Genomic DNA, 23018 nt, shown 5'->3' on the forward strand with positions numbered 1-23018 from the left:
TTTTCTTCAGAGGAGTAGACAATTTATATGCAAGATTTACTTTCAAGAACGTGTTTTTTTGCAAACCCCATTAGCTGGACACTTCACCCGGGAAAGGATCGAGTTTCTTTGATTTCTAAACGGACTTTGTTCTGTCGTCCGTGAAGGGGGAAAAAGTCTTTTGAAGTTAGACTGGCATTAATGTCATTGTATGTGACCGCTGGGAAAAAAAACCCCACTCTTTCTAGTGTAGTGCAAAAGGGCTTTTATTTAGCCATAAAAGACAAATATATTTGTTTTTACAAATTATTTCAGATTTGAAATTACTCTTTTTTTACACATTTTATTACAAAAATAATTCGTCTGCGACTTATTTACTCTATTCATTATCAAAAACAGGGCACCGTGTTAAGGCACTTATATCATTACTATAACATGGCATTTTTTAAAAGAGATCAACCAACAAAACTGCTTATTATTTTGGCTGTTATTGATATACGGATACACGTTTAAAAAAACTGCGTAAGCAAAAATGAAACAATAATTACTGACATTTCTACAGTATGCATTTACACAGAATTAAAGGGCTCCATTCACAGCTGTAAATGAAAAGCTTATATTTAGAATTGAGATCACAGAACTGCTGGAGAATCATATCACTTCAAGTAATAATTACATTGACGCTCCGTTAACCCCACTATCTGACTTCTGTCAATTTCTGTGTCACTGAATTATAAATGGCCGGATATCTCGGAAATTAAAATAAGTATTTATTTCAGCGAAGAAAAAGGACTTGTGATAATTTTCAACCATGTCCAACAACATAAAATTGCTTTGGATTAGAGACACATGGGGGGATTATCGCACTTTTTAACACAAAGCAAGGCGTTTCGATATCACACGAGTGTCCTCGTCAACACTCCTAGAAACCAGCCCCTTGCTCCTCTGATCTCTCCCTCCTCCCACACAGACCCCGAATTCCATAACAATCGCACGGAAGGGATTTCTTACAATGGGAGCGATTGTTTGAGACCTGTCAGAGAGAGCCTTCACATCCACTTCTGAGATTAAAGCTGCTGGTAGCAATAGACTGATTTTAATAGGCCAAAGCTACTCCTGTTATTTACGTACAGATGTTAAAATTTATAGCCCGGGCTTCCTCCTCACCTCTTCAGCCTGTCACTTCTGGCACAGATGTTTCACCTGAAGCAACTGACATGCAACCCCCCCACCCTCCGTCTTCCAGTAAAAATACTGCCACCCACAAGCGGGAGGGCAGTAAATCCCTTGAACACGGTTAAGAAGACGACGACAGGAGAACCTGACCCCCAACGCAGAAGAAACCCACGGTGTGGAAGCAAGAGGGCAGTAACGGAGATACCGTCTCGCACCACCCCACACCTGGACGGCGCGTCTACATGGTTTAGTTTATTAGCCCATTCGACAACCCCCCAGTCATAATATGAATGTATCGTCCCCCCCAGTTTATAACTCGTACGGGCACAGGCGTACGTCTGGCGGAGGAATCCCACACTTCACCCACTGTGCACCGCGGTCACAGTGTCCCTCCGCAGCCGAATGAACGCTGAAACTAGATCCCTCGCCCTGGCAGAAGTGTGTCCCATTTCTTCCGCACACTTTCCCTTTTTGACTATTCCTGCCGAAAGCTTTAATTATTAGAGCAGACGAGAAAGACGGCAGTTTGTGACAAGATGTAAAAAAAATCAAATTTAAAAAAAAAAGAAATTCGGATAAAGTACAACATTCTGTTGGCAGCCAGTTTTGGTAACTACGGATTACTTCAGCCCCTGAACTACGAGAAGTCGCAAAATGGTGTTTAAATAAAGGTTATCTGTATGGGATGCAGGTAGTTGAAGTTTTCGGAACGCCTCTGAAAAAAAAACAGGTCTCTAAACTTCAGCTTTACAACCACATCTCGGCAAAAGCATGCCGAGGCACTCGTACCTCCTACGACAGCTGTACAAAGGAAGGAGCCTGAAAACGTCAGCTGTACCTGGAAAATAATGACTCATAAGGTGCTCGAATATTGCAATCGGCAAGTTATCTTTCTCCCTCCCTTCCTGTTTAGCGGCCCTGCTGCGACCCTAGACGCCGGCCCCAGATTACCCGAGCTGGCTGTGGGGCAGGCGTCGGCGCGGCGATACTGCTCGGAGGACAGGTAGCGCAGGGCTCGGTAAACAGAAACACGCCCTTGTTCCTTCCCTGTTTCACGGGCACAGGCTCTAGGGCTGGCCGCAGCCTCCCCAGGCGAGACAAGAGCCTTCCTGAACACAGCAGCTCCAGCCCCGCTTCGCAAGTGGAGCTCTGACATCGACCCGCTCAGACTACCCCTAGCTTTTAACAGTACTGGGGGACTCCTTCAACAGCGCCTTTACACAGAAAGTAGTTATTCTCAGTCTGGGGTTATGAAGGCCTTATCCTTCTATTCACGGCCAACAGCTTTCACCCTAGGGGCAATCAGCATTAGGTCCTTCTTACACAGACTCATAAGTCTGTGAAGCACCATCATATGAAACTTTTCAAATTAAATATATATATATCCTTCCGAAGGACAGTATTAAGCTGCAAATATAAGGGCTTGCTGACAATTAGGCAGGTATACACCCTGACAGCAATGTATAGACATTGAGTTGAACTGCTCTGATGTCAGAATACAACGTGTCAGGTTTATGGCCAGGCTGTTCGGCAACGAGATGAATATTTTCAGTTTTAAAAGGCAAACTCGGCCCTCCTCCTAATTCTCCTGCAAGGCCTGATCTATGAGATACATGCAGAATAATATGAACATGAGTGAGACTGTGAGCAACAATTCCTTGTAAACATACACCCATCCTTTAAAAAAAAAAGATTCATTGATCATTTTATTCTGTTAGAAAATAAATAGAACCTGCAGTCCAGAGAGAAATAAGGCAACCTGGCTTTGTGATAAACGGGAAATCAAATAAGAAAAGGAAAATCAAAGATCTAGGGAAATGGATCACTCCCGAAATGCAGGAACTCTGAGCAAACGTTTCCCCGTTTAGTCACAACGCTGGTTTGCCTGCTTGGTCTTGTGACTGTCCCAGAAATACTTCAGTTATCCAGTGCAGTCAACACACTTCACGAGCTGTAGGTTAGAGCTTCTTTCCACTCTTCAGGCACGTTTCCAGGGCTGTTGCTCTGTAGGTGGTCAGCAACCCACAGTTTAAGAGGCACCTTAGAATCCGTGCCAGCAGATCCCCCCCCGTTCATCTCTCCTCAGTGGCAGGGCTGCAACGTCACTCATCTGGCCAATGAAATTGCGCCATGTGCGCCTGTGGGTCGAGCCAGCAGCTCGCAGGCTGGAGAGCAGACTTGGGAGAAAGGGCTGCTCCCCGGCCCCACAGGGGGCTCTTCCGTCAGCCCGGGGAAGAGGCCGCGCCAGCGCTGAGGGGGTCCTCGAGCAGCAGCGCGCCCCGCCGGCGTCCCGGCTGGGTTTCAGCACGTCCTCACTACATCAATCCGCCCCCCCCAAAAAAAGAGGGGGCGACCCTCCGAATGTCTCGCGGGCCACGAGAGCTGGGGTCTCTGCTCCTCGGGGGGTGTCACTCGTGACGCCAGCCCCCAGCCCCCCCAGCCGACGCCGTTCCGGTTTTCCCACGCAAAACATCAAATCCGAGGTTATCGTTTCCTCTCGTAAACCCCCTGCCGACCCAGGCAAGAGGAAAATCGGGTACCGCTGCACAATAAAACCATCTTCTGTTTATTTTTCTTTAAATAGGAAATAAAAATAAATATGGAGAGAGAAGCCACTGGCGGGGGAGGCGCTTGAAAAGACGGGAGCCCGCAGGCTCTAGCCGTCCTCGTCCCAGAGGCAGAGCTGTTTCTGGGGCACGTAGTAGTCGAAGCGGTAGCCCTTGCTGCAGCTGCGGATGCCACACTTGTAGGGCGCGGCCTTGCCCGCGGCGTCGCGGCCGCGGCAGTACTTGAGCAGGCAGGGGTACCACTCCAGGCGCAGGCTGTAGCTGCAGGCGCAGGGCTGCCACAGCTCGCGTGTGGCGTGACAGCCGCGCAGCCCCGGGAAGTCGCCCACCGTCGGGGGCAGGATCTCGAACATGGAGCCCTCCACGCCTGGGGGGGGGGGGGAGAGAGAGATGCACAGAGTTGAGACAGGCCGGGGAGGGGGGGGCTGTTCTCTGCTGCCCTCGCGTCGAGTTTTAACTCGTCGACATCGAGAAAACAGGGCAGCGGGCCGGTCGCCAGACTAGACTCGGGCGTGGAAAGGCTTTGCAAGATTCCCAGATAGCCGCGTGTTCGGGCGTGCGTTCTGCGACCGGCTCCTCGAAATATTCCCAAACCCCGTCAGCTGTGGCTGAATATACGTTCTGTGCTCGTCTTAGCACAAGAGGCTGAATGGGGCTGTGCTTGGATTATAGGGTACAACAACACTGCTGGCAGCCCACTGAAGCTCAGCGGGTGTGAGCCTGGTCAGGACCTGGATGGGAGACTCCTGGGAAAAACTAAGGTTGCTGCTGGAAGAGGTGTTAGTGGGGCCAGTATGGGGCGCTCAACCTGCAGTCTGAGTGGGTCCTAATGCTACAATATACTGATAGGGACACTACACTGTAAAAGATGCCGTCCTTCAGATGAGATGTAAAACCGATCTCCTGACTCTCTGTGGGCATTAAAAATCCCAGGGTGTTTCTTGAGAAGAGTAGGGTTGTGACCCCTGGTGTCCTGGCCAAATTTCCCCCTGGTCTTTCCCAATCATGGCCTCCTAATAATCCCCATCTCTGAACTGGCTTCATCACTCTGCTCTCCTCCCCACTGAGAGCTGGTGTGTGGGGAGAGTACTGGAGCATCATCCAGGTGGGGCTGCACACTGGTGGTGGTGGAGGGGAGCCCCATTACTTGTAAAGCACTTTGAGTGGAGAGTCCAGAAAAGCTCTATATAAATGTAAGGACTATTATTAAATATTTATTATTACTAGTATTAATAATGGCATCAATAATAACAATAGGGTTCTATCAGTGTATTTTTAACAGTGTCAAGAAAACTGCTTTAGAGGTGTAAGGAATTATTTATTAGTAAACAGCCCTGGAAAACACCGGGATTCAGAGTGCGGCTGTTCTCCAGAACAGCCTCGTTCCCTAAACCCCCGCCGCCACCCACCTCGGTCCAGCCAGTGGCGCACGTCGGCCTCGCGGGAGTACACGGCCCCGCGGGCCTCGGCGCAGACGTTGCGGATGTGCGCGCTGAGCTGCCCCGCCTGGCTGAGGTTCACCGCCACGTTCATGGCCAGGTGCTCCACCCCGCGCTTCTCCTCCGCCGACCGGATCGCCCGCGGGTTCTTCTGCAAGGGGGAAAAATAAAGAGACGTCAACATCCCGGCGCGGCTCACCCGTTTGCAGCGAACCTTAAAATCTTCTCCCCCCCCCCCCCCAAGACTAAATACTCCTTAATATTTAAATCCTGTGGCAACAAAACAGCCAGACATTTCTTTATAGCTATAACAATAATGAAGAACAAGAAGAAAAATCCTTATCCTTAGATATTTTCTGGACTCTCCACTCAAAGCGCTTTACAGGTCATGGGGATCCCCTCCACCACCACCAGTGTGCAGCCCCACCTGGATGATGCTCCAGTCCTCTCCCCACACACCAGCTCTCAGTGGGGAGGAGAGCAGAGTGATGAAGCCAGTTCAGAGATGGGGATTATTAGGAGGCCATGATTGGTAAAGACCAGGGGGAAATTGGGCTGGGATGTCGGGGTAGTACTCCTCTTTTCGAGAAACGCCCTGGGATTTTTAATGACCACAGAGAGTCAGGACCTTGGTTTTACATCTTATCCAAAGGACAGCGCCTTTTTTACAGTGTAGTGTCCGGGGTCACTATACTGGGGCATTAGGACACACACAGACCGCAGGGTGAGCGCCCCCTGCTGGACCCACTAACACCTCTTCCAGCAGCAACCTTAGCTTTCCCAGGAGTCTCCCTTCCAGGTACAGGCCAGGCTCACACCTGCTGAGCTTCAGTGGGCTGCCAGTTGTGAGTTGCAGGGTGATTTAACTCCAGCCTCAAGAGCCCTGTAAAGCCACAGCTACATATTTTATTTCTAGATCTAGATATGGACGTATTGGCTGTTCTCAGCTAGATTCCAATATAAATCCACAATTTTAGAAATGGAAAAGAGAAAAAAAGGTTTTATTTGTACAAAGCGAGCTTGTAACATTTTTTTTGTCTGAACTGGAGCCATTACTTGTCCCATTTCAGAAAAAAGCAGTGTAGTAGGGCTGGAGAACAGTCAGGATGGAAGGTCAGCCGGGACTAGAGACGACCTGGGGTACCCGGAGGTGGAGAAGTGCCCCAGTTGCAGCGAAAGGGCCTCCCTCTCACCTGCCGCAGCTTGGCCATGGACTCGCTGGGGATGATCTCGTTGTGGTTGAGCCGCGTGACGAAGCACAGGGCCTGATACTGGCTTTGTCCCCTCTCCAGCTCCCCCAGGATCAGCGAACGGAAAATCTTCACATCCTGCCGGCAGGGGAAAAGCAGTCCGTCAGGATCTACAGTATCAGTACAGCTCACCAACCCGCCCGCTGGGAGAATGCTGTTCCTGCACCCCACCACCGGGTGGCAGCACTGTGACAATGGAATAGAAATGAGTGGCTTGCCAAGGCTTGAAGGATTCTAACCAGGAGACATTTAATAATTCGGCTGAGCGTCACTGGAGTCATTCTCACTTCTTCTCGAGAGATGAACAAAATTATTCCCCTTATCGAGGGAACCTGCATACAATACAGTCAATCTATATAGAGGGTCACAGTATGCTAATAATAATAACATCACTTTATTAACCCTTTACAATTTCTTGCATTAGGAATTATCTTTTAGCATACCCCAGCTTGCTCTCCATGAGACACACAGATAGTGAGAGAGCTTGGGGTCAGAGCGCAGGGTCAGCCATTGTACGGTGCCCCTGGAGCAGTTGGGGTTAAGGGCCTTGCTCAGGAGCCCAACGGAGTAGGATTCCTCTGCCGGCTGCAGGATTTGAACCGGCAACCTTCCTTAGCCACAGAGCCACCGCTCCGCCCCAAATCCTAACTGTAAACAGCTGTTGGTCAGCTGAAAAAGCTAAATATATGCTCATTTAAATCAGCATCTAGGCTAACTGAACTCAGACAAATTGGAAAATTCACATGACTTCACGAAGCCTCCCAATGTTGACGTAACCGACAGGCTGTTTAAAAAAAAAAAAGACTAAAATCCGGCCTCCTCAGAGCCAAGTGAATATTTCCCAGATGAGCAAAAGCTGAAATATAAAACAATCTGTTTCTGATGGATTATCATGGGATTTCCAATTAACACTCCTGTTTTACTGGAGAACGCTTTCATTGGCGAGACAACAACGCCCTAAATAAAGAGTTAATAACCGTTTATGAAGACGTTTAAAAAAACGGTCAAGGACGGAAAAGCCAAAAACATTTTAAATTATGTCTTTTTTTTTTTAAAATAGAGCGGGTGTTTAATATCCATTTTAACTGATGCAGGAATGTACTGCTGACAGAGGAGGAAAAAGGACTGTTATTGGTGTCAGACCAGGCCTGGGCTCCAGCCCCCGCCACGACGTGGGGGCTCAGTGTCTCAACTGTGGGGGCCGTTCATCAAGCCCGTCCCCCACCTCCGGCTCCGGCTCGCCCTGCCTTCCCACGGTGCCTTTCACCGAGCGGGCGGCCAACAGGTGTGCCGCTTCAGAAGAAGAGGGTGTTTGGAACGGTATAAAACCCTGGGCTCCTTCATTACCCACACACTGCATCGCCATTTTTGGGATGGTAGGAAGAGAAGGAGCCCCCATAGAACTAAAGCACTTAATTAGGAGAGAAAAGTCCTGTTGTAATAAAGCAGTTACTATGAACACCACAATAAAGCACGTTGTCGCCTGTCGCATATAAGCGGACAGTTCAGGGGCTCGGGGAGCCACCCACACGGAGACCAATCCCACAATTCCGGAGCGGCAGGGCCTTTTCCAGACCAGAGCCTGCCTGACGGGAGTCAGGAAGGGACTGGAGAACAGCAGCCAGAGGGGGAAAAGCAGAAGGAACGACGGAGGCAGTAAGGGAAGAGGGAGAAAAAAGGAAGAGAGATAAAGAGGCGTGTCCAGCCCAGGTGACCCCCCAGACTGCAGACGTGAGTTGCGGAGGAGCCGAAAGGTGGGGGGTGGGGCTGGGGGGGGCCATACATTCTTAAACAGCAGCGGAGAACCCGACAGGCACGCAGACTGCTCCCGGCACAGCGACACTAATTAGAGGGGGGGAATCCATTTCCTTGGAAGCCTTTGCAAAACCGCCCTGAGTGTAACCACCTTGTTGACAGCTCTGATTAATTCCCTTTCCCAGCTCCGGCCCGAGGCCCTGCCTCCAATTCGTAACCAGAGTACTGCCCCCTAGTGGCCATGGAGCAAACTTGATGCTGGATCAATACGCAGGAACTAAACTTGCCATCAGCATTGCTTAGTGGAGTCAAACCTGCTTATTTAATTCAATCACAAGATCTCGATTCCATACTGTACATCTAGAGAGTGCCTCAGAAAGTCACAGGAGCCTGGAGCAGTGAATTCGAGCTCCTTTCTTCAGAGCATCGATTTAGACTACCCAGATTTAAGAGCAACAGAACTGACCAATCCTTCACTGTCACAGCTATTAACCCATTTAATTTGGACAAGTCACACAAATGTCTGTCTCAAATACTGATAATCCAATTTTCTTGGGTTTTTTTCCTAAGTTGTTAAGATTACATAAAATGCCAACTTGTTTTTGTCATCTTGGCTATCTTATTTGTTTCTTATTTTCTTATTTGTCAACGGGTTCATACCGAGTTGAAACGTACTGCGTTTTGTCTTTTGCTTCGCAGGCAGATACACGTTTCGTTTTGGGACAGAAAAGGAAGTAAGCGTCTTCAGCAAACCTCTCACTCAGACAGAGCAGTAAACTGGCCCCCAGAGAAAGAACTATCCAGGTGAGAAGGCGCTGCGCGATGACGGAGGAGAAAAGGAAACTGAGCAAGGTGCCGACAACTTTGCAGCATTGCCGTGAGGTACGAACCACATGGGCCCCTTATGGTTTTCGAAGCTGTAGGTCTTCCAGGGTTATGACAATGCCCCTCTGGAAAGCTTCTGCGACTCCCTTTCGCAGCTCTTGAGGTTTTTGGATATCTGATGACTACTGGACAGGCCGCATTTGTACTGTGCATGGAATAACGTGCACATGCGTCAGAGCTCCATTACTGTGAAACTCCATTTCACAGCAGGGGTTGCACAATGTGAATGCACCTTGACCCTAGACTTGTCTGATCATAAACTCCTGGTGCTGTTTGGAATGAGTTTGCATTCCAAATCAGCTCTGTATGAGGTCGCCCAGCTGCTTACTGGCTGAGCTGCATCAGCGGCGTTTCTCCCAGCTCTTTGGGTGCCGCCGAACTTAAAGGACGCAGAAAACCCGCAGACACAGTGGTCCACCAGGACCAGGACTGGACAGCCCTGTCACGACCAAAACGGCAAAGTCTTCAGCAAAGGATATTTGAAGCTAGCGATACACATCTTCAGATGCAGTAAGCAATATCAAGTACAGCTTTATTACACGTAACGTGACAGTTCTGTAGTGACTTGAGTGAGACTTTGTGAAGAAATTCAGCGCATGTTTTAAGATTTATCAAGTGATGATAAATTGCCCACACCCTCCCCTCGCAATCTGGTACACTCTTAGGTGAAAGTGACACCTTTGTCTAAAAATATACAAGCAGGAACAAGGCTGGAGATAGAACTTAAATGTTTTTTTTTCCCATTGCATACAAGATAGCATCTATTAATGGCAGCTACCACTTATTACTGTTCATTTATGGCAGGCTACAATTTCTCACAAAACCTAGTAATCATCTTAGAATGGAAACACCGATATTGCCAAGATCCGACATAATTACTCATGTTACAGTAGAAGTTTACTATCCTATACCATGGTAAATGACAGTTAAATCATCATAAAGCGTGTATGTGCATGAGAAAGAATGGCGCAAACTGCTAAATCTTGACTGACTTGGTTTTCCAAGAATTACCCCAAACAAAGTCTTCCTTTTTTCTATGGAAGATGACCTCGCACGTTCAGATCCAAAATCTGCTTTGTGTTTTGGTTCTCTTCCCATCTGTTTCGACAGAGGAAAACTTTGTATTTTATAATTAACCACTACTTCTGAGTGTCCAGAAACATTACAGCCTTGCCAGAAATGAGACAACTCATTCAAGCTACATAAAAACGGGGTTTCTAAAGATCTCGCCATGACCGTCAAACCCAGGGACGTGAATCCAGATGTCCGCTTTCCTGTAACTGCTGAGGGCATCGCTCCAATAATATAAATGTGTGAGCTCACGGACAGTAGGAATAATAATAAAATAATAATAATAATAATAATAATTGCTTACACTTATATAGCGCTTTTCTGGACACACCAGTCAAAGCGCTTTACATGGGTAATGGTAATGGGGATCCCCTCCACCACCACCAATGTGCAGCCCCACCTGGATGATGCGACGGCAGCAAATGTTTGCAAATTTCAAAATAATGGATCTTGTATGTGTTGACCTACTTTGCTTCAGTAAATTAATCCAGCATCATTTTACTCAGCAGTGAATAAGAAAATAAGCATTAGAAAGAAATGGGTGTCGTTCTGAATTCAGTGGATTCAAGTTCTCATACATATTTGTAGACATATCCTAATTTAAAACTTGATCTTCTATGCAGACATGTATGTGTATTGATGTTGTTGATGTTTTTTTCTGTGTCTGTAATATAAATAATAATTGCTTACACTTATATACTGTAGCACTTTTCTGGACCCTCCAGTCAACGCGCTTTACAGGTAATAAGGACCCCCCTCCACCACCACCAATGTGCAGCCCCACCTGGATGATGCTTCCTTGCCTGTAATGCTGTAAACCAACAATGAATACACTTTAATTTTACAAAATTTTTCTTAAAGATTGTCATTGCATTTTAACCCTGGCAAACTATAATAATAATTAATAATAATTGCTTACACTTACAGTATATAGTGCCATTCTGGACACTCCACTCACAGCGCTTCACAGGCAATGGGGATCCCCTCCACCACCACCAATGTGCAGCCCCACCTGGATGATGCGACAGCAGCCATAGTGCCCAGTACTCACACCACACACCAGCTATCAGTGGGGAGGAGAGCAGAGTAATGAAGCCAATTCATAGATGGGGATTATTAGGAGGCCATTGTTGGTAAGGGCCAATGGGAATGATGCAGCAAGGCTCAATACAAGTGGAGAAAATACAGAATGAAGGAGACTATTGTACTGAAATGTTAAACACTTGCAGCCTTGTTCTGCAATGTTTATCACAGCACATTCAAGACATAAATGACTGACAAAGTGCAAAGTGAATTAAGCAGCTGCTAGCCCCTGCCCTGCAGTTTCTGGTTTCATTTTTCATAAGTGCAATCGATAAAGAAATGGCGTTGTGTTCACCTTACATACAGGACACCTCGGTGTCAGGCAGTGTCGGATCCAACGGTCAAGAGGAAGAATGGCCAGTTTGAGTGGCATAGGACTGCCATGACTTGTAGCTGTTCCTGAATTTGAACTTCCTGAGTTTGAACTTGGAGAATCTCGAGACAAATATGTCGTGTTTGACCGACTGGCCGCTTCGCAACGGGGTGCGCGTCTGAAACTCTTGCCGCTGTCTGTTTCTCTCTCTGCCAGCGCTGGAGCGATGACAGCAAACGCGGGAGATTTCCGCCGCCACACGTACAGACCGTTGCCCTCGGCGCAGGCAGTGGCACCAGCGCCCTGTGTGAACACCACAGGCTTCAAAAGGACAGCGGAGCAGCGAGGAGCAAAGGAAACATCCCTTATCATGACCTGGGGCTGTGCAATTCACAGCTTCTGACTCATTTCCTGCTTCCCAAATCCCCTTTCAAAACCCATTAGCTTGATAGAGCCTGCTTGGAATGACCTGGGACAACGAGAGGAAGCAGCATAGTAATCCAAAATTAGGTTTATTAGGTCAATTCGCAAAAAATGAGAATTAAGGGGAAAAATGTAATGGGATGCACCACAATTAGCCAAGGGTTTGATAATCAGCTACTCTGTATGATCAGTTTGACGCTTGCTTGAGGGCCAGAACTTGTTTTGGCAGCGCTCATCAGCGACAGCGCTCCCCTTTCGACTTCAGCGAGATCAGATTCCCAGAAACACTTGCAATATTGCCGGTGTTCTGGCACGAGCAGGGCAGAGGCGAGCGTATGTGGCCCAGAGGGCCAGTGATCCAGGGACCGGCATGTCAGGGGAAACGATCAAAACAATCGTGGTTGTGTTTAAGAGGCCAGGGGGGCGTGCATTCTGCGGAGGGTGGCTGATCAGCCCCCATGTTGGGGAGGGGGGAGAAAGAGACTGTGGTTCAGCTAATGAGCCTTTGGAGTGAAGCCACACTGCTCTGAATCACTCACATTTTTCCCTCTTCTGTGCAAAAGTGCAAATCCTTCAAGCCCCAAGGCCTGTTGGGAAACAGGTTGTGTTGCCACACTTCTCTGGAATAGGCACCCAAGCTGATCCACCACGGGTGACAACATCACAGAGAAAGCTCAGCAGGCCTTCGCACTGGAATTACAGGACGACACTCTAAACCCAGAGGAAAAACCACAAATGGCCCTTTTCCACAAAACCTGGAAGGCAAGACCCCTCACTTCCAGAGCTAACACACAAAAAGAAATAAATGAGGGTTCAGAGGCAGCTCATATAAATCTTATTTACCGCAAGGTTCCGGAGACAACAGTTTTTTTTGAGGGACTCCTGCAGAATGAGGTTTTGAGGATTGGGGAATCTCATTCGGTCAGGCAGTGTCTACAGAACAACCCCCCCACCAGGAGGGTCACAAAACACAGGATTGGCTGTATCCTCTGTAAACAATAAAGCCCGGAACAGAACATCACAAACGAAGGCATGATTGGTCAGAGCGTGGCTCTGGAAGTCGCGAAATCAGTCGCCTGCAATGAAACCCAACTTTGGTAACAAGAGAGGATGTTTGTGCTTAAAACCTCTTCTCTCCATAAAACAAGCTCCAGTCACAACAAACAGATTTTCCTTTTTCACTGCTCAAAACTGTGATTGTGGATTAAAGCTAATCACCTCACATCACATCACATACAAGGCAGGCTGTGTTTGGAGTTGCACAATGCTTCTGTTTAAGCTCTAACAGTTATTTTGTATTTAATTATACAGAAACAGATATTAAGGGGGCTCTCTGGTTTAATTACAGATTTCTCGCTGATATATACTGCTATGTGTGACACACTGTCATTATCCCATTGCCTTTAGCCAAGAAATGTTCCTCTTTGCTTTCTTTTACAGGAAAAAACTAAGATTTTTAGATTTGAAGGGATTTTTAAAGTCAATTTCAAAAGCATTACATGTTACACATATTAGGATCACTACACCATGCCTGACATATGTATATAATATACTAGATACACACAAGCAAGTAAAAAAATGACATTTTTTAGTACAAAATGGAAGTGGACTTCTTCTATTTTCTTTGGAAGTGCAAAGAAAGGGCCCTAAAAATCCCACACAATTGCATAACTGCTCTTAATCAAATGATTCACAGAGCTTTCCTGTCACAGGCTGGCTATTTGCCCAGGCATTGAGAAGTGCAAAATGTTAATGTGCACAATACTTCTGTGTTCTTGTGCAATTTCACCAGCAATATACTCACAGCCTGCACTTCGACTGTTATTCTTATAAACTTACTCTGAGAGAGAAGAAACCGAGCTCTAGGATCAGAATCGTCAAGCACTTGATCACAGTAGCTGAAAGGTCATGAGACACGAACGAGACAGCAGCCAATCTGAAGAGCTGTAGTGGCTGATCCATGACGTTTACCATCTCACAGACTCCTTTTCATTAAATTCAAGTGTTCCTCTCGTCACATCCATAAAGCTCAAGAGCTAACTTCTCTACTCCAAAATGATAATCAGCTCGACAACAAACCGCCGCAATTTCACCCGATGATTTGCTATTTTTTTGGCGTAAACATCCTGATTTATCAGACCTTTCTTTCCTTAAAGGGACTCCTCTGGGGCAGCAGAATTCGGGGAGCGCAGCACCATACAACTGAGCCATCCTTTCACTTGTGAATCTCTGCATACGAAGGGTTACAGACACAGAGGCCAAATAATGCAGACCCAGCCCACACAGAGAGAGAGAATACGCAACATCTTTATAGACAAAGTCACTCTGTTGCAGGGTTCACTCTCCCAGGGTGTCAAGAGTCACACCCACATCCAGACTTGCAGCACCACCATCAAATCCACTAAGCAGGTGAGAAAAACTGCAATGGTTTTAGATTCTCACTGGAGCACATCAGAGGCTTATCTGATTAGGAACCTGGTAGGGAGATAGGAAGGCCACACCCACGGGCAGCTGGGAACAGGCTATCAAATATCGCAGTGAGTTGGCACGCGTTGTCCCAATCCACACAGCGGCAAACGCCAAGGAGATCTCCACTGCCGAGCCGAACTGCACCGCAGGATTCTGAAAGCAGCCGAGGATGGGAGGAAGGACTAAGACCAGGACGAGACCAAGCTGGAGCTGCCGATATGACCTAAAATGAGCCAGGAAATGGTCTCGCCGATGGTGGTCGAAAGTAATGAATTCAGAATTTAAAAAAAGCTCACAGCCGGAAAGCTCTGGGAACAAAAATTTCCAATACTGAAGAAGAGATTAAAATTATTGCAAACACTTCATACACACATAAAACACACTTTGCTTTTTGCTGGAAAAACAAATTGAGCAGCCAAATGGCTTTCATTTGTAAGCCTTCTGATGGTCCTCGTTTCTAACCAATACCGTGCATCAGATGTTTTTGCACACTGTCAAAAGCTCTTGTCTTTTAAGCCCATCAAAACTGAAAAGCCATACAGTTTGCCTTTTTAAAAATACCTTCGTTATCCATGGTAATTCAGGGGCACACAATACGCAACGATCCCCGATTACACCAGTCAGGAATTTATATGAGATAATGTGCTATCGAACACGCACTAATTAAAAGTGTGAGAAAGCAACCGGATGTTGGCACACAAATCCGTGTGAATTATGAGGGAAGATGCGTGGGAGCCAAACTCTACCTGTCTTCGCTTCGCACCACAATTTAAGTCTGTGGGAAAGCCGAGACTTGAGGAAAGAACTGAATGTCAGAGGAACAGGGAGTGGGACCGGGTGTGGGGGCTTATTCCAAAACAAGGAGCGTTCTGTCCGTGAACTCAGTCTTGCGGGGCAGGAACACCGACTGGAAAGCTTACAGCTGCTTCCCTGAGCTGCCGTTGCTGAAAATGGCCCTTTTCCAAAAAGAAAAAACAAAATTTCAGTATTACACGAAAACAATGCAAGACCTAAAGTGTCCATTCCAAAAAGAAAATGCAGGCTTTTAAAGATTCTAGATCTGTCAGAACGGAGTTGTTTTTTCACACCTGCAGTCTTGTCACTGTCTCTGAGGGTTTATTTGCACAGAGGACGAATGTCGCTGTTGCAGAGAACTGCACTTGGAGCAGGATTACCTAGATCCACTTCGGCGGCTAGCAAATTTAGATGTTCGCTCCCCTGCGAATAATCCCTCAGAATAAACAGCGCCACCACATTCCATACAGTAGCGGTTAGATTTATTCAGGTAGAAACTCACATTGTTGCCTGTACTTGCATCACACGGGGTCTGGATATACAGTAGCTGCACCATAGCACAAGGAAATGAGGAAATCCCTTGCTGCAATTTCAGCTAAGTTACAGTGATAGAGCAGAGCTGTGGTCTTAATTTGTGAAGTGCTGTATTATGCAGCAGGGGCTATTACTGTAGGTTCCTTTAAGAATCAAATAGAACTTCGAAACGTGGCATGAGCATCACTCTTTTACCACTGTTGTTTTTTGCAAAGTCACTGATACATCCAGCCTGGTGGATTGACCCACATACACCGCGAGTGCGAGAGTTCACTCGTCAATCGCAGGTGCGGTGTGGAGGTGTCAGCTTCCTAACCACAGACGGCTCTGCTGCGTCCTCTGGCAGAAGAAATGAAACTTGTAATGCGAACCTGGGCGCTCCAGCCTACAAGCCTGGCACATGTGTTTGAAATTACAACCAGATTTAGTGTGTGTGTGTGTGGTGTGGGGGGGGGGTGTTCTGCTTCAGAGATGCTCATCAGCTAGCTCACATTCATCTCGAGTGAGTGAAGCCAGCTGCTTCAGAGCAGACGGGCCTCAAAAACAGCACACCTTCAAAAGCCAGTTGAATTGCATAAGGGGTAGGGCTGCTGGCATCATCCGCACTTGGATTTCCTGCTGGGTGCACGACTTTCTCAGCAAGGACCATATGACACTCTGGGCTCATCAGGGATTAGTCATCAGGCTAAGTAACTGTTCCAGCAACAACAGCTTCTGGAAAGGCACCTCAAAGTCCAGTGGGAGGAGGTGAGGCCCACCGGTGGCCAAACTTCTCTCCCAGTGCAATGTCACTGCTGACAAGAATTAAATCAGGCGACGAAGGCACGCAGCTGGATTGAGCCCCTTACGTTAGCACAGAGAGAACTTGGATCAGCGCTGTCCTGAGCCCACGTGGCCTCTGCGATCACAGGGTGCCACACGGCATGCGACTCAAAGTTCGGCATAAGTAAAACGAATAAAAACATTCCACCCCCGACAGGACAAGGGACAAACACCACCTGTGCCTTTAATGCGCGGGTCCCCCTGTCATTAGACTCATTCTTGGGTGATTGGTGGTTAGCAGTCTCTACAGCAGCTCAGGGCTGCTCCGCTCGCACCCCTTTCCCAACCCTTTGTGGGGCTTTGAAGCTGCTATCCCCTCAAATTCTATATTAACGCCAGCAATCGTCAATTGAGTAATTAAGGAGCTGGTTGCCACAACCATCTGCAACGGAGCTGACTGGCAGGACGAGAGAGAGCAGCCGTGTCCTAACTGGAAATGTTAAACACGGAGGCATGCTGGGCAACAAGGGTCTAGGACATGCCCATAGTTACGGTTTCTTATTAAAGACACAAAGCCCGAGTGTAGCCTTCGTGCAATTGTGAGAGAAATTCTTTCCGGATATTCTCTCGAAAAGGATCAAGGCCGATAAGGGCCCGTCCATTTTTCAGTGCTTTTCAAGCTTGGAACCAGAGATTCAAAGGACTGACAGGAAAACGACACAGGGCCTCACAAAAGATTTAGGCCAAACCCAAGATAGTGCTCTTCTTCACAAGAGCCCCAACCTGCCGGATACAGAGAGCTCTGTGTGTTAGTGACAGTTGGCGAAAACACACCTCACGAGACACGACTGGGCACCACAGCCCGAAGCGCAACACCGCCGCCTCCTCCTTCCCCACACGTCGCTGGAGACAGGCCCAGGACGTGGGAGCAGCCGGTCTTTCAAAGAGCCCACAGCATGCACCCAGCTTTGCAGTTTAAAACAAAGACAGCCGGTGAGGGTGACAGAACGGAGAGCAGACAGCAGGAGGAGGAGCGCAGCTTGAGAGGGGCAAACGAACTGTTTACTTTAAATCCTCTTTCCCTGTGTACAGAAGCACAAGAGCTGGGGGCGACAGTGTGTATTGTCATTCGCAACACTGGCACAGGGAAAACGCTAATGAGCAAGCTCTTGTACAAAAAAAGACGTAACCTCTGGGGGTCTTAACAAGACACCTAGCTGGGGTGGGCAAGGAGAGTTCCTGTTATATTCCCTCCCTGGAGAAAAAAAGTACTTTTATTTTCAGATCGTCACAAAGGAACGTAACAGATAGAGCACAACTGAAGCAACCCACTTCCACAGCGTCATAACCCACATTGCACAACCCTCTGCCAGGAGTATCTGGCATTACACACAGTCCTCATCATATGGGGAGCTATGATGGTTTGCCGTGCGTGGTTTTTGGGAACCTCCCCTCCCTGCCAAAAGCCCCAAAGAGATTTCTGAGCAGCCGTCCCATCAGCAGAACCTCTACAAACTGCTACGTGTGAAGACAGGCCCTGCCCATCCTATGTGAAACGGTGAGTCGGTTTGGGACAGACTCATGTTAAGACTCTCCTGACTGATACTGTGACGATTTCTGTTAGGCAAGGCAGCGAAACAGAAAGTGTCATTGTGTCAATGTTCTGTTCTGTAAAACGGTAACGTTACCTGGGCGGCTCTGATAAATGGCTCAGGAAACAAAACCCCATGACCCGGGACACTCAGCCGTCTGCTGTGCTGAAGACACTGTAGGTGTGTTAACCTTGCCTCTCTTAAAGCCAAAACGTTAAGATCTCCGATAAATTAACACCAGCCAAAGAAGGTCTGAGTTGTGGATTTCTGACCTGAACGTAGACTTTGGACAACAGTGTCACTGGATTTTATTTTGATGGTTAACCTAATTAATACTTAACTATCTAGCCTACAGCAAGTGTATGTGGCCACAGTGATCTAAAAGTTCACAAGACAACGGCAATTTAGTGCCACAGTGGCAAGAAATATCAGGTGGCTTTTACTGCATGAGACAAGGAAGTAAGCATAGGACAATCTAGTGCCTATGAAACATTCAGAAAGTGAACAGCCATCTGAGATTCTGTTAAACATGAATAATTTACGGTGTGTGGGAGGCCAGAAATAAAAAAAAAAAAGATCATCAAGGTTAACATCAGAAAAAAGATTTAGTTTTTTCTCTGAAGGGATGGACCGCAGCCAACCTGTTCACCGATATCCCACAGGAGAGACACTCCCGGCTCTTGGGAAAAGCGGGCTGTCACGCTCGGAGGCCAGAGTGGGCGTGTACAACGAACAAACCGTCTTGCCGTTCGAGCGTACTGATAAATGGGACGTCCAATTGCCTGTAGGCTAAAAATAAACAATTGCAGGTAAAAAAAATGATGAAGTTCTGCAAGGATTGCATTGGGATTATTGATTATTTTACTAAATGCGTTACAGCTAAAGACTAGTTTTCCCAGGGTCCTCAGTCCTGTTCCAGCAGGCGCAGCAGACAGGACAGTACAGGAGCAGTCACCTGTTCCGTCCAATTCCCGTCTGAGGTGGGCGTATCTGAGATGGCATGAATCTTTACTTTTCAAAGCTTTCTGCTTTCCTCAAAACCCTCGTCTGAGCCTGGGCTCAAGTCACCTTTATCGCAGAGAAACCAGGGCTTCAGGATGGGCCACAGGAAGTGGCACCGAGACTGCTGGGTCCTACAGCAGGCCAAAGACCTCCCAAAGAAAGCCCCTCTGAAGTTTGTTTTCACGATCTCCTGTTTTTCCTGAAAGAGTCAACAGCTCCTCTCCACCCCCCCGAGTCTGGCATGGAGCCCATGAAATGTTTACCAGAATGGGCCATAAATCAAAGTGCGTGGACAAGAGACAAAGAGCTCGCAAACTTGGCAAATTCCAGCTCTCCGGCGGCTTCACCCCAGGGACTGGGGGAGAGGGAGAGGTCAAGGCGCGCCTGGTGTCACCCCACTGGCTGTCATATCTGGGTTAAACCCCCATTTTCAGCCCTTGGACTGAACAGACCACACCTCAGCCGGGCTTTCCCTCTCCGGAGCGCGGAAAACCCAACACATCCGAGAAACAGCAGGCACACAGAGCCGACAGGCGAGCACCAACCCACAGTTCATTCGGCCAAAGTAAGAACTGGTTCAGAACTGGCCCGGCGTCAGTCGTGCTGCTGCCTCATTTCAGCCCACTTAGAAGCAGGCGTCTTCCCAGCAGGCCGAAGACATGGGCGCTCGTCCGCAAGGCTTGGAAACGCGGTTAAGAGCGGAACTATTCAAACTAGTTTCTGCTTCGCTGCTTTCATACCGTCAGGTCAATTACACTTTTTACTGGAAGGCCACCCTTTCTGTAATCCCCTGCTGGCACCTAAGTGTCAGGGTTAATCCAAGTTTCCAGACGCCGCGTGAACACTAACGGGAAGAGACGAGAAGCACGGGTGAGGAAATTTAGGCCCGGAGCCACGCTTCCAAGTTGGGACCGATACCAGAGAACAGGAACGTGCTCCTCTCCGCCGTGTGGCGCAGCTGGGAGACCTCCCAAGATCCACCGTCCCACAGTTTCAAACACTCCCAACATTCAAGAGAGGCAAAGCGGTAACAAAATGCTTTAACTGCTCATCTTCGAAGACGAGCTGCCCTCAGGGCTCGTAACTAAGGCGCAGACACCCTGCGAAGGCGTCTCTTCAAGCAAGGGCCTTCGGTCTTCCCGTGCGTGCAGTCAAGAGCCTGAATTTAAGATGGACCGTGGGATTCCTGCCTCTGCCACTCCAATACTTATTTTCAGAAATCCCGCAATCCCAAGAACTGGTTTTCTTTTTCACCGCGATCACATAATGTTTGGAGGGTTATCAGTGTTTGGCAAAGGGTTTCAAGGCAAGAAATCTGCCGACGACTAATTCCTTTTGCCTGTGCCAACAGCTCGTCCCAAATCACGGCCATCGTGGAAACTCTGACTGCATGGTGGCCACCATTTGCTAAACCAACAGCCCTGGCCTTCAAAGAAATGATTCCACAGGCCTTTCCTTCCCAGCCTGCCCAGTCCCTCTGGGCATGACCCTACAACAACGGACTCGAGAGATGATTCTGTTTTTCCCGGGGGTCGGCAGGACATTCAACTGGAAACCAGTGCTTGAGAAGGGGCCCTCTTCCCCCGTGCGAGGAAGCAGCAGTGTGCGAGAGGGACAGACACAGCTGCGTCGAAACCAGCCCGGGCGCTCCAGCGCCCCAAACCCGCGCTGGAGCGGAGATGCGGCTAAGCTGTTAATCCCCGGCACGGTCTGGAATTCGGAAATGGTTCAGAATTGGCCCACCCGGGATCCCTCGACGCCCTGCCTCACGAGAGGACAACTGTTTTCGTGAGCCGTCGGTTTTAACCCTGCGCTGGCAATTCCAGCTCTGACCGCTCGTGCCTTTTACAGGGCAGGTACTCCCTCAATATCTCACTTGTGATATCAAAACAAGAAGTCCCTTTTTAAAGACGTTAGCTTACTGTCACATATTAAGTAACAAGTAATAGGTTTATTCCATGCTGAAAAGTGAAGAACGTGGAGCCACTGACACCTGAAACGTTGCGTTTTCTTTCTTCACTTTTCAGCATGGAATAAACCTATTACTTGTTCCTTTGCAGCCTACGCCTGCTGACGCAGCTGCCCACCTGAACTAGCACATATTAATCCCCGTATAAATTACCACTTGTTAACCATCAGTAGAAAAGCTGTAACAGGCCACAAACACGAACTATATCAGTGCTTAATAACACCAACAATACTGAAAGAAACAGCCTGTTCCACAGTAACGTAAAGTTAATAAACTTCTGCAGCACTGCCAACCACGAAATGCTTGCTGAGGTGACCACCTGTGTTATGCAGCAGTAAGAAGGTAGAGCACAATATTTTAACAACCGGGTCGTCTCCCTTGTCCAACTAAATGTTTTTGCAAAAACCACCCTACGAAACTGCAGGGTTCAGATCTACAGTGGTCTAGCGATTTACACTTAACGGGTCCTGTGATAACACGGGCTGTAAGCCTCTGGCAAGAAGAGAAAAGAGTAATTAGACGACTAGAAACAAACGAGACATTACCACCTTCTCCGTTTCAAATCTGACATACAGGGAAAGAAAAAAAAGGGTTTTTAAAGGTCACCCACACAGAACATCTGCCGCCTCGCCAACAAGCATGTTTGTAATTCGGCTGTGGGTTTTAGCCTTTGACAGAAAACCGCTGACCACCAAATATACAGTCCTGGCTGTTGGCGGGGGGGTAGACTGAGCAGAGAGCGATGAAATAATGTCGGGCTTATGAAATAGGAAGGGCTGTGTGATACTAACTGGAAATCACTGCACCCTTTTCTCAGAAGGCTACAGGGTCGTCTTTTGCCCTGACGGGAAGATAAGGAAAGCAAATATGTGGCTTCTCAGGCTAGAATGTTTCGTTTCGCCCCCGTTCAAATGAACAGGTTGTCGAACCGCTCCAGAATCAGAACCGCACGCTAGGTTACCTCACCTGTTTGAAATCGGCCACGAAGGTGATGAGAGTACCGTCCCCCTGCCTGAACTCCACGGTAATAACATCCCTCTCGCTGTCCGCTTCCAGGGTCTCCTCTGCGACCTGCCCATCGGCGACGCGCACTCGGACCTTCAGCTCGGAGCTAAACCCACTCGATGACAGGAGGAGCAACGCAGTGAGAACCCGAGTAATCCGAACCGAAACCGGCAAGATCCACACAGTCAACATCCCAGAACAGGCAAAAACGAAATCGGACCGGGGGAAAAAATAGTGTCTCAAGTCGAAATCCTCCCCAGAATTCACTTTTAATTCTGCACCGTTTGTGTGAAGTTAACCCACTCGCTCTAGTTTATATGTCTCAAGCGGGTTTTAATAAAGTTGAAACTGTTTTCAACGTCTACCGCCGCTGGGGTAGCGGGGTAATTTGCCGTGACCCATTCTTTCCACGCAACTCCGTAAAGGTATCATGCTGAGGATTTTAAGTCTCCGTTTTCTCCCCCTCCTCAAAAAAAAGTTTAGTTTGCTTGCAACAGAGAACTGCGCTCTTTGTGTACTTCTCTGTCCTGGAAATCGCAAATCTCTGCTCAGCACTGGAGCAGCCACTTCACAAGCGCGGACGACTTTCCGCGTCTTCGCACACAAACGCAGCGACTGGAAAGAGAAGACTGCGGGTTGAAAACTCCCCCATCTGTCTCTCCGGCTCTCTCCAACACTCCCCGCGTCTTTACTTTTCGGGTTCTGCTTTGTCTCTTTACTTTTCTCTCTCTCTCTCCCATTCAATCAATCCCGTCACTTCCTTCAGAAGCACCACAGCACACGGTGCTCACAGACTTCCCAAGTTTGAGGGACACGGCGCGGCGGTGGAAAAGGAGCTCTTAAAGGCACAACGCAGACAAACTCTCTCCCACGCACTTACCCATTGTGCTCCCCCCACTCCACCCGCAGGACGAACTGACCGTCACGCACAGCCACCGAGCAAACTTTC

General features: G+C 48.1%; 1 protein-coding gene across 1 annotated transcript; it reads right to left on the reverse strand.

The window, feature by feature from the left end:
- Positions 1–227: 227 nt before the first annotated feature.
- LOC148816722 (out at first protein homolog) lies at positions 228–22731 on the reverse strand. Its single transcript, XM_088940097.1, has 4 exons — positions 22031–22731; positions 6355–6489; positions 5132–5312; positions 228–4089 (listed from the first exon to the last, which is right to left on the reverse strand). Exons 1-4 carry the CDS (start codon positions 22259–22261, stop codon positions 3812–3814), a joined length of 825 nt encoding a protein of 274 aa, XP_088796223.1. The 5' UTR covers positions 22262–22731; the 3' UTR covers positions 228–3811.
- Between the last annotated feature and the right edge of the window lie 287 nt (positions 22732–23018).

This window comes from Atractosteus spatula, chromosome 22, assembly GCF_055471065.1.
Source record: "Atractosteus spatula isolate fAtrSpa1 chromosome 22, fAtrSpa1.hap1, whole genome shotgun sequence".
Classification (NCBI taxonomy): Eukaryota; Metazoa; Chordata; class Actinopteri; order Semionotiformes; family Lepisosteidae; genus Atractosteus; species Atractosteus spatula.